We start from the raw sequence: 12,846 nt of genomic DNA, 5'->3' as shown, positions 1-12,846 counted from the left end.
GGGAAAGTCAGGGTGATGTCAACATGTCTTTAACAAGCAGAGACTGTGATTTTGTTGGAGGATTAAAGTAGAAGCGGTAGCCTGAAGTGGGCCTGTTAGTGATTGTAAAGCCAATAACAAGGATGTCCATGATTAGAGCTAATCAATGATGTGCTATTCGGGATCATTCGTGATTATGTGTAATTTCAGTCATTGTTATCCGACTGATTAAGATGATGTTCACTTTGATCAAATTACCGACATAAATGCCTCTTCTGATATTTACTTATCACATCAATGCATCGGGGAAGCAGAAATGCTACACAACAAGGCAGCCCTGTCTGCCTTTTACATCCATGTTCAATTATGTCTGGAAATGAAGTCCGTGAATTTGGCTAAGCGGTGAACCCAGTTAATTCCACTTTCAGTTGCCAGGAAAATATTTGTGCTCACAACTAGCTGCATGTTGGATGACACTATGGGTTTCTGTGCAACAGCAGCTGCTGAGCAAGTTAGCGTTGAGACTTTCACCCAATACCCAATATGACAAATTGCAAAAGGCAAATGTTTCCTTCCACACAGATAGAGTACATCTTGATCTTATTTTTTTTTGGGGGGGGGGGGGGGGGCTATCATATATTTTTTTATAACTATGATTGACTGTTATCAAACTCTCTTTCCATTCCATCAGTTCTCTGAACACACTACCCCTCCTCAAACTGATGTCCTATCTGGTTTGATAATGTCTGGTTGCAAAGTGGAAAACATTCATTTTGTTGAGAAAGTTTGTCGAGGCTGTAAAAAACACGAAATATGATCATGGGAATATTTTCCTATTTAAAGGATTGGACCACACTTTTACAGGGATGAGATATTTCTCTGTTATATTGCTTACCCCTCGTTCACTGTTACAGTAGAGTAGAAGCCTGTACTAATCCCCATCCATGGTGTCTCAGTTGACTCATAGCTTACACCTGCTGACAAGTATCTCCTCCCCTTCACCTACAGCTCATTTGAGACTGGACTCTCATTACTCAACTTAATAAAGGGTCATCACTTTCACCCCGATTCACCCGCTAATGTGAAAATTGCCCATACAGCTACTTGGACATTCAAATATCAGGAGTACATGGAGTCTCACTGATGCAAACAGCGAGATCAAATGATAGTTCAGCACCTCGAGGAGCTAAACCACCCTAAACGTATTTAGGGCTTCTAATGAATGTCGAACACAGACTTTTTCCTCAGTCAACTTTTTTACTACACCGACATTTTTTTACTATACCCCAAAAAAGAGGTATATTAAGGAAAAAGAGGTCAATTGAGCAAGTATGGGATAAAATGTATGTTCTACTGGAATACCTGAACAGGTCACGTACATCATTGGCTTGGTTCAAATGAAGAAATGGAAGCTGTGTTGGCAACATCTCCATGGGTGTTTAAACCGTCTGTCCCTTCCCCTTCAGTGGACCAAAAGAACCAACTTATTGCGAAAGCCTGGCAATAATCTTACCAAGTCTAAACTGAACTCAGTGTTGTTTAAAACACACAGAGCGTCTCCCTCTGTGGTCACTCATACGGTGGCGATTCGTCCAGAAGACAAGCTCAGGAATGCAATTTTTTGGCTGTGAAGAGACGCCCCCCGGGTCACACGGCCAGCTTCCCTGTTCTTTATCTTGACATTCCCCAAGGGGCCTATTCCCGTGGCCAGGTTTGGCACAATATGGTCCATCAGATTGCACAGTTGGCCACAAGAATACTGGTTGTTCTCGGTACACACCCGTATCTCATATCTCCTGTCATTTGCATTTTTTTGGGTTTGGCTTATCCTTTGTTGACATCAACGTGTGCAGCTTGTTGTGAGCTGCGCATAGGCTCTAACGCTTATTGCTCACTTGCTTCATCCTCTTCTACATGCTGAGTTTCTCTGTGTGATTAATCAGACGTGAAATCATTTTGAGCTTTGTCCACCAAGATTTTCATTAAAATATTAACATGGTCTGAGGTGAAGCATTAAAAAAAAAAGACCCAGATAAGCAAGGGGGACAGTATGAAGGACACATTAACAAGTAACAGGTAGAGGTTTGATTACCTTTACATAGCCTGCATGAGAAAGAAGCAGCATGTTAAATCATTTTTGTCTTCATCCAACAGACGTATAATATGTTTAGATAAAACTAGAAAATGAAAACTGTTGGTTCACGGGAATGTGGAAAAAGAGTCCATAGAGAGTTAATTCAAGGCCAACAAAGCCCAAAAAAGCTAATAACTAATAAAGAGTGCATTAATCTTCTGAATGTGCAGGTTTCAACAATTAAGGTAATTGATTAGCAAGCTTATTTGCTATCTGCTTAGAGTTATGGGTAGGTTGATCCCATATCAAGTGTACAGTAAATAGCATCTGGTTAGATTAGGTTAACACAGGACTGGCACCAGGTAAAAGAACTAGCATGGATCAATACGTAATTTATACACTTTGGATTTTTTTAATGCATTAAACGAAGCAGATGTAGTGAGATTTAGAGGGGATGGTGTGCAGATTTTGTTACCTTTGGACTTACACAAGTTAGCTGTTTGTCTCTGTTTCCAGTCTTTATGCCACATTAAGCTAGCAGGAGGCTAGATTTAATAGCACAAGACTGGCAAGATAATGAATAAGAATATTTTCAAAAATGTGTATTGTCTACCCGACTGCAATAACATTTCAAGAAAAGTAGGCTTTGCGTTTCATTTAAGATTCTTAATTAATTAGACAACTTTATTTTGGCTTTCGACTCATTTAGACTTTACCCAATTCCCAACCCAATTGCCTATTACTTCCAGCAATTTAACAGCAACATTAATAAAGGTTGAACCCCAAAAAGTTATGTTCTTTCTTCACAAAATGTACCTGTTTCACCTATTGGACTTTCCTAATCATGATTATGAGCAAATTTTCCTCAATGACAAACCACAGATAACTGACTCTAATTCATAGGGAGAATTGGAATTCACTATTATATGAAACCAAGTTGAACCACTCAACGTCTGTTTTGCCATAACTGTGTGAAAGATTCAACACATGCTCACACAAGGAGCTACGGTTGTCTGGTTTGGTGAATAAGCGACGTGTGCTTTAGCTCGGCGGTGCAGCTGCTCGCTGCTTCTTGCTACTAGAGGCCGCCGTGCAGTCAGTCAAAGCAAACTTCATGGGACACATCATTTCCTCTGGTTATTTTAAGCCTTCATAACCAGCGCGATGACGACATTTGCTCCGGCCTGTTAACACTGGGATCTGTGTGAACCGCAGCGCATACAGAACACACGCCCTTCACTCACACATAGACACAATCATGAACACAGACACACAATCCCCACCCTGGATCCCCTTTCCTCCCCCTTTCCATCGTTCGTCAGCCCCATGTGAGGCACCGCGCTCTTTTGTTGGTTTTCCTCGTCCTGCTATATTTATCTGGTGCATGCTATTCCAGACTGTCATCTGCTAGATCCCAGGCCTGGTGCTCGCCCCAGCCCCCATGATCCTGTCTGAACCCAGCCTGTAATGAGGCCGCCTGGCGTCAAATTACTCAGAACACTTCACGGTGCCTCGGCGGCGCTGATGAAGATTTTCAACGCGATGAGAACTGGTGCCGATCTGCCTTCAGGTCAGCGTGCTGTGAAAAGTGGCCCTCCGAGCTGCAGCATGCCGGGAACGATAGAGTAGGAGACTATAACTATATGGAAAAGGGGGAAGTCTGTATTTATTTTATATTGCTCAAAATCCTCTTCATGGAAAATAAAGAAAAATAAGTCACATTCTTGGTGTTACCTGTCTGCCATTATGCACCAGGAGTCAGATGTTTGCCAGAATCTTTGAACTTTCTGTCAAAAATTGGTCTGTAACGAAACGCACTGAACAAGATACACTATATTTCATTTTCCTCAGGAGATACACATAATAGCACATCCGGCTAAAGCTGAATTCCTTTCCGTTGTCTTGGAGCGAAGGCTAGAGAACTAATTAGAAGCACAAAAAACGATTAGTTTGGAGTCTGATGTCTCATGATTAACCACAGCAGCCTTGTGCTTATGAGTCATACACCCTCTGGGCTGGAGGGAGTCCCCGCACTCACAGTGGATTTCTCTATATTTAAAAATATGAGTCATATCCATGTGAGCTACTGTCCCGTCGGACTTGTACAAATGGTAGACATAAGTCTCTGAGGAATACTGCTTCGTAGAAAGAAACTCAACACGTGAAATGCAACATGCAACAAACAAATATTAAAGAATGCCTCTCCTTTGAAAAAATTGTGTTGGTATTGCACGCGGCTTACTATGTAAAGAACTTTCAAAAAAAGGTCCAAGGTCCCAGGAGATGGAGTTTTGCTGAGAGAACATAAAACACATCTGATAACAAACTGCTCTCTCCGTCCCTGTTTCAACAGCTCCTTCAGATCTAACATTCTTCAAACGTTGGCTAATTGTGGCAAACTCGCATTCTTTCTTTGCAGTTGTTTTGTCTATATTAGGCAAGAGACACGGAGGGACAATTTGATTAAAGCCTCCAGCTCTGGCTCAGCACTAACTGACCAAGCCAACTCCAGATGTTGGAGTGGAAACCTCCGTCTCTTCATAACACGTCTCAGATGAATCAGCCCAGCGCTGGAAACATTTCCCATGATTCACGCTGCTTTTCCAGTAGCCTTCGGTTACCCCACTGGCCACATTGGTCTGCTGCCACTGATCAGGGCATGTGAGTTACACGCGATGCAGTGCTATACAAAGCAGCCATTGTTCCTTTATCAAATTTAGACATTAATCTATATCATATGACGATGATGATGAGGATGAGGAGGATGTTAAATAACAGTATCGATGACTTTACCTATTAAATATGGGGGGTTTGGGGGTTAACTGGCTGAGTAATTTCACAAAAGCCCTCTGGGGTAATGCGACATTTTGTTGTTCCTTTTTCCCTTCCATTTATTTTCAATGGATGAGAGAAACAATGGCAGCAAAATAATTCCAATGTATTCAACCAAAAAATGATAAAACAGACTATTCTGCGAAAAGAGAAAAAGAAGAAGAAAAACGCCCATAGAGGCCACTCGTATCGAGACATCTGGTCATGCATAATTCCTGCTTATTTGAAAACTTTGCTGTTCAGTGATGATGAGAATTTTCTCTGCGTTTTTCATTCTGGGCACTAAACTCCCCAACAGCTCTTATCAAAAAAATAAACAAACAGAGTTCAGATGCAGGGGCAGAGGAAGAATATAAGACACACACATATTTGTGTTATTGTTTTTTTATCGGGACTGTGTATTTCATCTCATCTGTAAAGTACTGTGCAACTGTACTGTGTACTACGTTTTAGTTAGTGCTTGACAAATGAACTTATTATTATCATTTTCAGTTTTCCACAGGGCCATAACAATACACTTTAATTTTTAACGTTTCTCTGGTCTTGACCCCATCAAGATCCAGCAGCTATGATATTATCTCTGTCGTGCAACTACCGTGGTTATTTGTCTTATTTAATTTTTTCAGCATTCTTGGTTTGTTTTATTATTTCTTTTCTTATATATTTTACAATGTTTGCTTTTCATTATGTCCAAGAGTCAAGCATTCGGCCGAGGGCACGGATATGGTATGATTTTTTGATGATTTCCCGAGAGGGAATCCTACTGACTTGGTGATTCACTGACTTTACCTCATGTCATCCTCCTCATGTCAGAGGTGGAAGCATGGATGTAAAAGTGTAGTCTTTTTCGCATGAACTACTGTACCTTATGCCCGTTTAAAATGCGTTGTTCAAATTATTACAGAAAAATAGGCTGATAAGTGTAATGGGCTCTATTCACAAACTCACAAAGTAACATACTGGGACACTACCACATCAAAGTCACTGACGATGTCTAAAATGAATAGGTAGTAAGGGTTAGGTCTGGGGACTCAAGAACCACAAAAAACACTTCACAGTCGACACTGATCTTCCCGTTGTCCTCAGAAATACACCCGCCAAGTCTGAAGATGATTGGGTGAGCAGTTGTTGAGAAAATCAATGTGACGGAAAATCTGATTTTTCCAATTATTGGTGGGATGTTAAACAAATGCAAAGTATATATATATCCAGGTTCTCTGGGAGAAGTATGGTGAGCCTCTGAAACATGTTCATATTTTGTTAAAATCTGAAAATGAATAAAAGATACAGCTGTTAAACTTTGCTACCATATAAAGTGAACCAACACAAAACAACATGAAAAAGCGGGACTGGCCCCTGTCCTGCAGCTGTAAAACTCTTTGATTGCCTTCACCAAGGCCTTTTCAGTTCTTTCCTCTGGAATAAATGTCGGCTATTTTTGTCGGCTCCTTTCGTTCGTGCAGGTTTAACCCCACACACTGCTGCTGCTGTAGGTAAGACTGTGTCAGAGTTGCCTCAAATTGCATGAAGCAAAGGTAATCACAGTTTAACAACAATTTGAAATCCCAAATTGCCACTTACAGCATTGAATTCTGGGTGCACACCATCCATCACCTCTCTGCTGCACCCCCCCCCCCCCCCCCCCCCCCCCCCCCCCCAGGCATCAGTTTATTTGATTGACATGGAAGGGGTTAAAACAACATTGGAACACACCGTGAGATGGCCTTTCACCTTCCACCTCAGGACAGAATCTAGGCCTGTGTTTATGTACAGAAAATCTTTTGTGTACACACCCAGGACTAAATGAGGTCTGTGTGTGGGCCGTCTGCCTGCTCTGAGCAGATCACGGCCCCTAAAATATAATCCAAGCAGCCTGCTGTTGACAGCCAGCAACCTCAAAGAGAGCAATGTGGGGAAAGATCATCTGCCAGGAGAGTATAGAGTCCTCAAGGCGAGGGACACGTCTTTTTCATTTTTCAGTACTCATCATCACAATGAGAATAAACGGAGCTGCGATATATGCTTTTGAAGTCACCGAGTCGTCTGCTTTAAGTGTGACAACAATGCAAGTGGCAGTCTGAAGAGGAAGGGAGAATTTCACTCTCACTTTTGAAAGGCTTGTGCATCTGGCACATGTGCGGCCCTGTGACCAACAACTCTGCCTGATAGCTCCATCACATGTTTTGCCTGCTTTAAAGGATATTTCTAATTCATTACAACGTGGGTGTTGTTTTTGTTCTTGTTGTTAGACATTATTCCTGTCAGTAATTATAACTGTGTACTTGCGTGTGTGTGTGTGTGGGGGGGGGGGGGGGGGGGGGGGCTGGCCTTAAAGGCACCTGTAGGCTGGGACTAGGCAGTCTAGTTGGCCTTGGGGCAAAGAAGTAGCGGATGCCTGTTGATCCCCCATCCCTTCAACTCTCTTTACACTATGTGTGTATTCATTGAGATTGTTAATTAGTTCGTGGTGAATTCCATCGATTGTTATCTAGGGATACGCATTATATAAGCACAGCAGTAACTTATACAATAAAGGTCCATTTTACTTTGGGGTCCCCTCTACACATGAGGACTTTGTGGATAGGATACATTGCTATATTGTGATTCATGGTCGCACGCAGTATTACCAAACCATCAAATTATGGGTCCTTCGGGGCTCCTGAGAGTCTGAGGCTTCGGGACAGTTGCCCATTTGGTAATGCAGCCTTGCTCCAAGGTTAGCCAAATTTATTTGGAAGAACAATCAAAGACAAATAGCAATAGCTTTACCTCAAAATGTTGGTTGTAAACATCCATCACAGATATAAGTATCAACTCTTACCATAACAAACCATGTGCGCGGTTCAGGTCTCCTCCCAGATAAATGGTCTATAGAATCTGGTGTATCGACGCACTGTCTAATTGTCAGAACACTCACATTTTACATTTCAGGCTTTTAGCCGGCACGCATCCGACTACAGCAGGTCACTGTCAATGAGCTACATTGATCCAGTGTCTTGCTCAAGGACGCCCTGTCAGGGGTTACTGCTATTACAGGAATCAAACCTCTAACATTTCCAGTATTGACCATCACTGGAATTACTTGGCAGACATGCTTTCCATCCTTGTTGCTGCAGGTCAGTTATAAAATTGTAGTTTTCGTAACAAGAGGAAGTTACAGAGAGGAAAGGAGTAGGGTGAGGCAGGTTGCCCATACAGCTAACTTTGGATTCTTGCAATGATGTTTGCCTCGGGCCACAATCCTCCCACCCCCCCAAAAAATACTTAATAAACCATGACTCACTGAAACTTTCTTTCTGAAATAGCCAGGATACAACATGAGGCAGGCAGAATATGAGGGAGGTCATATCATTTGGAAACATTATCAATATTGCTTGTCTGCCATGCTCGGAGACGTTCTGAGGGTTTCCTTTTTTCGTGCAGCCAAAAGGACAAGCCTCTCAATGAGCAGAACGCCTTCAAAGAACACGAATGACTCATGTCCAGTGCCCTTGTTCTGCAGCGGAGAAACATCCAGATTTTATGATTTTGTTTAAAGATTAAAAAGTGAAATTACCCTTGTGTATGTTTTGTGTGGATTCTATAACTAGTTAGTATTATAAGATTTGTCTAAACCATGGAATATGTATTCTATGTTGTAACAGGTTATAGCTTATACTATAAATTGGGCGTGTACATGGAAATTATTGAAAATAATAATGGCATGTAAAACTTACTCCTAAGACATGTCTTACAAAGCTGCGCAGTTTTCGGACATTCAGTCCCTCAGTCACATATGGAAGGATTTACATCTAGCAAGAGCAAGGGGCTGCGCATTCCCCTCTGCATTTATAAACACTCTGATTCCCTTGCATGGATGTACTCCAAATGCCCCATTTCTATTCTGTCCTAACATTGTGTTGTGTTTAAACTGAGAGGTGAGGGGAGGGTCACAAAGTGCGTCTGTGGGACCAGCACAACCAGCGCAACACTAATCTCATCAATTTCCCAAAGCAAATATTGGACTTATTAATCTCCAGTGCAGACACTTGTAGTCACACCACGCTCCCTGCCAACCCTCAAGGAACACATGGCGGCCTTGTATACAGACACTTCACACGGCCCAGGCAAAATCCATATTTATTTTTCTTGTTACCATAGTGACATTATACTCTCGGGGAGGTAGCAGGCGCACATGCAGGCTCAGGATGCGACTCCCCCTGTTGAGCTTTGCAATTGAAAATGCAAACACATTCAGGAGCGAGACGTCTGTAAAACACTGACAAATGTGCATAAACCTTAACACGGTGTTTGCAGTTGATGGTGTTGTCCTTTTATACGTTATATGAGCAATTTAAGACAAACATTAGCCATTGTGATAAATCAGCGAATGCTCAAAAATCATTAGTTCTACAAATAAAGTCGGTCAGTTTTGTTTGCTCTCCATTTTTCCATTCTTTTTATGAATTGACTTTTGGAAAAGAATTTGAATAAAAGACACAAACAAAAGACATGTTGATTGTGGGGCAAGAAGTGAATAATTCCACACAGGTTTTGGCCAACTGAGGGGAGTGGCAGTCGATGTGGCTTCCTCAGGAGCAAGGGACTTCTGAACAGATTTACATAAGAACTTTAAACTTTGTGAGCCTATCAAGAGACAGAGAGACGGGAAACAAATCCTATTGCCAGGCCAACAGAACAACAACCAAGCACTGGAGAGTAATTTACGGTTTGGAAATAACTGCCCTGCCATTTTTTCCCCCCAAATCTTGATGGAGTGGTGGTTAAAGGGCAGCTTTAATGGCCACTGAAGAAATACAGAGCTGCAGGGCATTTTAAAGACAGCGACATGTCGTGTCCAATTTCAGATCGAGCCATGATAAAATGTTCATCCTCTGATTTGCTGTCACGTGGCTGCGAACCTTGCAGGTCAACTACTTTCACTTCTTATCAAGAGGATGTGTCTCTTTTAAATTCTGTGGTGATATGATATTTACTGATGCACAGGTTGATAGTATTTAGTAAACCTGGGTAGGTGAAAGATTGACTGTGACATCACCACAAGGCTCAGGAGTCAGAACTTGGAACATGAAAGCGAAAAATACATTGACCGCGAAACTTCATGAATTCTACGTACAGAGAAAATTACAGAATTGATTCGGTGAACCGCTGCATGTGCTCAGACTGCATCCTAATTTTTCCCGTGGCTGTCGTGTGGGCGGATGAAACACAATGGCGCAAGACTGTGGCAAAGTGGTAGGTCGCGGCGCAGAAGAAAAAACTCACGGAAAGGGAGATTATAGGAGGATGGTTCGCTGCGCCGCGCTCACGATTTGAATCACGTCATTTTGTTCGCCGGAGGTAGAGGAACAGTGGAATGCCGGCGCACAACTGCAGCATTCCATGAACCCAGTGAAGTCAGTTCCTCGGCATTAGAAGAACATTGGACAGCACAGTGCCTCTTTAAAGACCACGGACACCCAGGCGTCCGGGCGTCACGTTGGGCATGACATTCGAAGAGGTAAACAGGGAAGAAATGAAACCCTCGGTAAGCCTGCTAGGTAGTCGGTGGAAGAGCCCCCCGACAGCTTGTGGCGGGCATTCTGTGGAGCGAAGGGGGGGGGGGGGGGGGGGGGCAAAAATCTAATCAGTGACTGGGTACATCTGGTCAACATTAGCATTTTGTTCTCCAGGGTCAGTGGGTGAATGCTCTTCACACCGAGGCAGCGAGGACAGTGCCAGCACATAATTAGATGAGGAGAAATTGTTCTCTAGTAAACTCCCCCCCCCCCCATTTTATCCCGCCATCATTTTGATTAGAGGAACGTTCGCTGTTCGACGGGTGGAAAAAAAATACATCAGTGCCTTTCAAGTAGTCGGTGCTTACTTGAACGCCAACTACGGCATCCGTGTTTTTCACGAAGATACTGCACTGGTGATGCAAAAGGTGTCTGCGAATTGCCACCGAAATCCAACGTGACCACGCTCAAACGGCACAACGGTTTGCCCAGTGTGCGGCTAATTCTCTAGCGGAGGTGTCGCCGTCACGGCAGCCAGCGGGGTTCATCTGTAATTGAGCCAACGGAGGGCCAGATGACTCTTCTCGTGCTCGTGGTGAGGAGATCACAGTGACTCGGGCTCTCCAGCTGAGCTTTGATTCCGTGCCACTGGAGCGAAGCGATTCTCCTCCGTTCCGACGACGGGCCACTTTTCCGCCGGCGCGGCCAACGAGACGCTCATGGCGAGGCTTCCCAGACTTAATTGCGGTGAAATTTGCGGTGAGAGTTTGCGGATCCGACAGCCAGCGGGGGAAAACAATGGGCTCAACAGCTGCTCTGAGTCCAAGGCTGGTCCATGCCAACTCGCCATATGTACAATTTTTTTTTTTCTCGCGCTGATGTGACTTGGTTAAGCTGTTGAAGACAGTTTCTGGAGTCGAAGACAACTTCCATCCACATGCCGGATTCGCTTCGCCCGGCCACTGCACATCCCACGGCAACTGCACTGGCACTCGCGGGGAATGAGCAGAGGAACTGCACCATCACATCATATTTGAGAAAGGTACATCTGTAGCTGATTTTACGTGTGCTCTATGGGGCCATTGTATGCTCTGGCCCTCCAGCATCCCCCTCCCCACCAAACACACACACACACACACACACACACACGCTGCCTCTCTGCCTCCCTCGCTCGCCCCTCTCCTTCTCTCTCACTTTCATCTCTCCTCTCTGGGTGGATGGGGAGCGGCTCGAGCTGTCACTGTGCACTTCCCTCTGAAAGAGGCATTCATCGCTGCCGGCAGAGCGACCTCAGCCCCTCTGCCTCCTGCCTTTTGGCAACGCACACTCTCAATGCAAACATTCTCAAGGTAAATGCATTCACACATTCAATCGAGCACAGACTGAAAGGCATGGAAGAAAAAAAAGAAAAAATCAAAAGGAAAAGTGCCTCAGATGAGAATCTGCCAGATGTTGTCTCAGACCTTGGACCAGGGTCAGACCCTTGGCGCACATCTTTCCCCCTCTAGTTTCAAGAGAAAAAAAGGATCTTTTTCGCTGCTGTGCAATGATGAGTGAGTGTGGAAGTGGAAAAAAGAAAAAGTGAAGAAAGGAAGACCTGGTCTGGAGTTTATCCCTAAACTTTGTGCTCAATGCTATATTGTTGCAGGCTGAAGTGAAAGTGTGTTTAGTTCAAGTTGGAGGCATTCAATCGTCAGCGCGTCACACTTTCACTAACGTTCCGGGGGAAGCCTCTGAGGGTCGGCCGCCCGATTTTCCATACAGTGCATCCTCTGACGGAGGTGAGCAGAAGGGAGGAACAGGACACTCACAGAGTGATTAACAGTTTCACTTACCGCCATGACCGGGGCTGGGGAGGCAGAGCAGCAGGGTCAGGAAGGCAACGGCCGGGAGCGAATGCAGGGCTCTCATATTGTTCGTGCTGAAAGTTAAGTCCTTGACTCTGACGTTAAAGACACGCCATTCAGAAGGGACTGAATGAGTTTTCCAGCTTTGGGACCTGCTGCAGGATACTCCTCCATGTGAAGGGGCAGGGCTGGGCTGGGCTGGGGAGGAACCATGAGAGGGACGCCCTCTTTCAAAACCCCCCCTCCAACACATATATACTTAGCGGCGCGCACACACACACACACACACACACACACACACACACACACACACACACACACACACACACACACACTCACTTCTGGAATATCATATCCTGCCTCTCCCTGCTGCCCCATCGCTTACACATTCACAAGTTCAGGACACGTTACTACACACGTTTGTGCAAAACATCACACACACAAACACCTTCGCGCACACATGCGTTTACATGTTTGACTTCTGTTTACAGGCACGCTTCCTGCGCCGGCGCTCAAATCAAACACCCCCCGGGGAAACCGCCAGTCTCCCCCGTCGGTCGGTCTCTCAGTCTGCCCACCCCTGGATTTTCGTAGCCCCCTTCCTTTTTGTCTCACT

General features: G+C 44.3%; 1 protein-coding gene across 1 annotated transcript in view; it reads right to left on the bottom strand.

The window, feature by feature from the left end:
• The window catches only part of cspg4 (chondroitin sulfate proteoglycan 4), a 63,662-nt gene extending 51,266 nt beyond the window's left edge, over positions 1-12,396 (bottom strand). The window contains exon 1 of the mRNA XM_035643170.2: positions 12,219-12,396. Coding sequence (XP_035499063.2) covers positions 12,219-12,294 — 76 coding nt within the window. The 5' untranslated portion in view covers positions 12,295-12,396. The remainder of the gene's footprint in view (positions 1-12,218) is intronic.
• Between the last annotated feature and the right edge of the window lie 450 nt (positions 12,397-12,846).

Source organism: Scophthalmus maximus, chromosome 7 (genome assembly GCF_022379125.1).
Source record: "Scophthalmus maximus strain ysfricsl-2021 chromosome 7, ASM2237912v1, whole genome shotgun sequence".
Classification (NCBI taxonomy): domain Eukaryota; kingdom Metazoa; phylum Chordata; class Actinopteri; order Pleuronectiformes; family Scophthalmidae; genus Scophthalmus; species Scophthalmus maximus.
The sequence above is the reverse complement of the archived record's forward strand: the minus strand, read 5'-3'. Positions and strand labels throughout refer to the sequence as shown.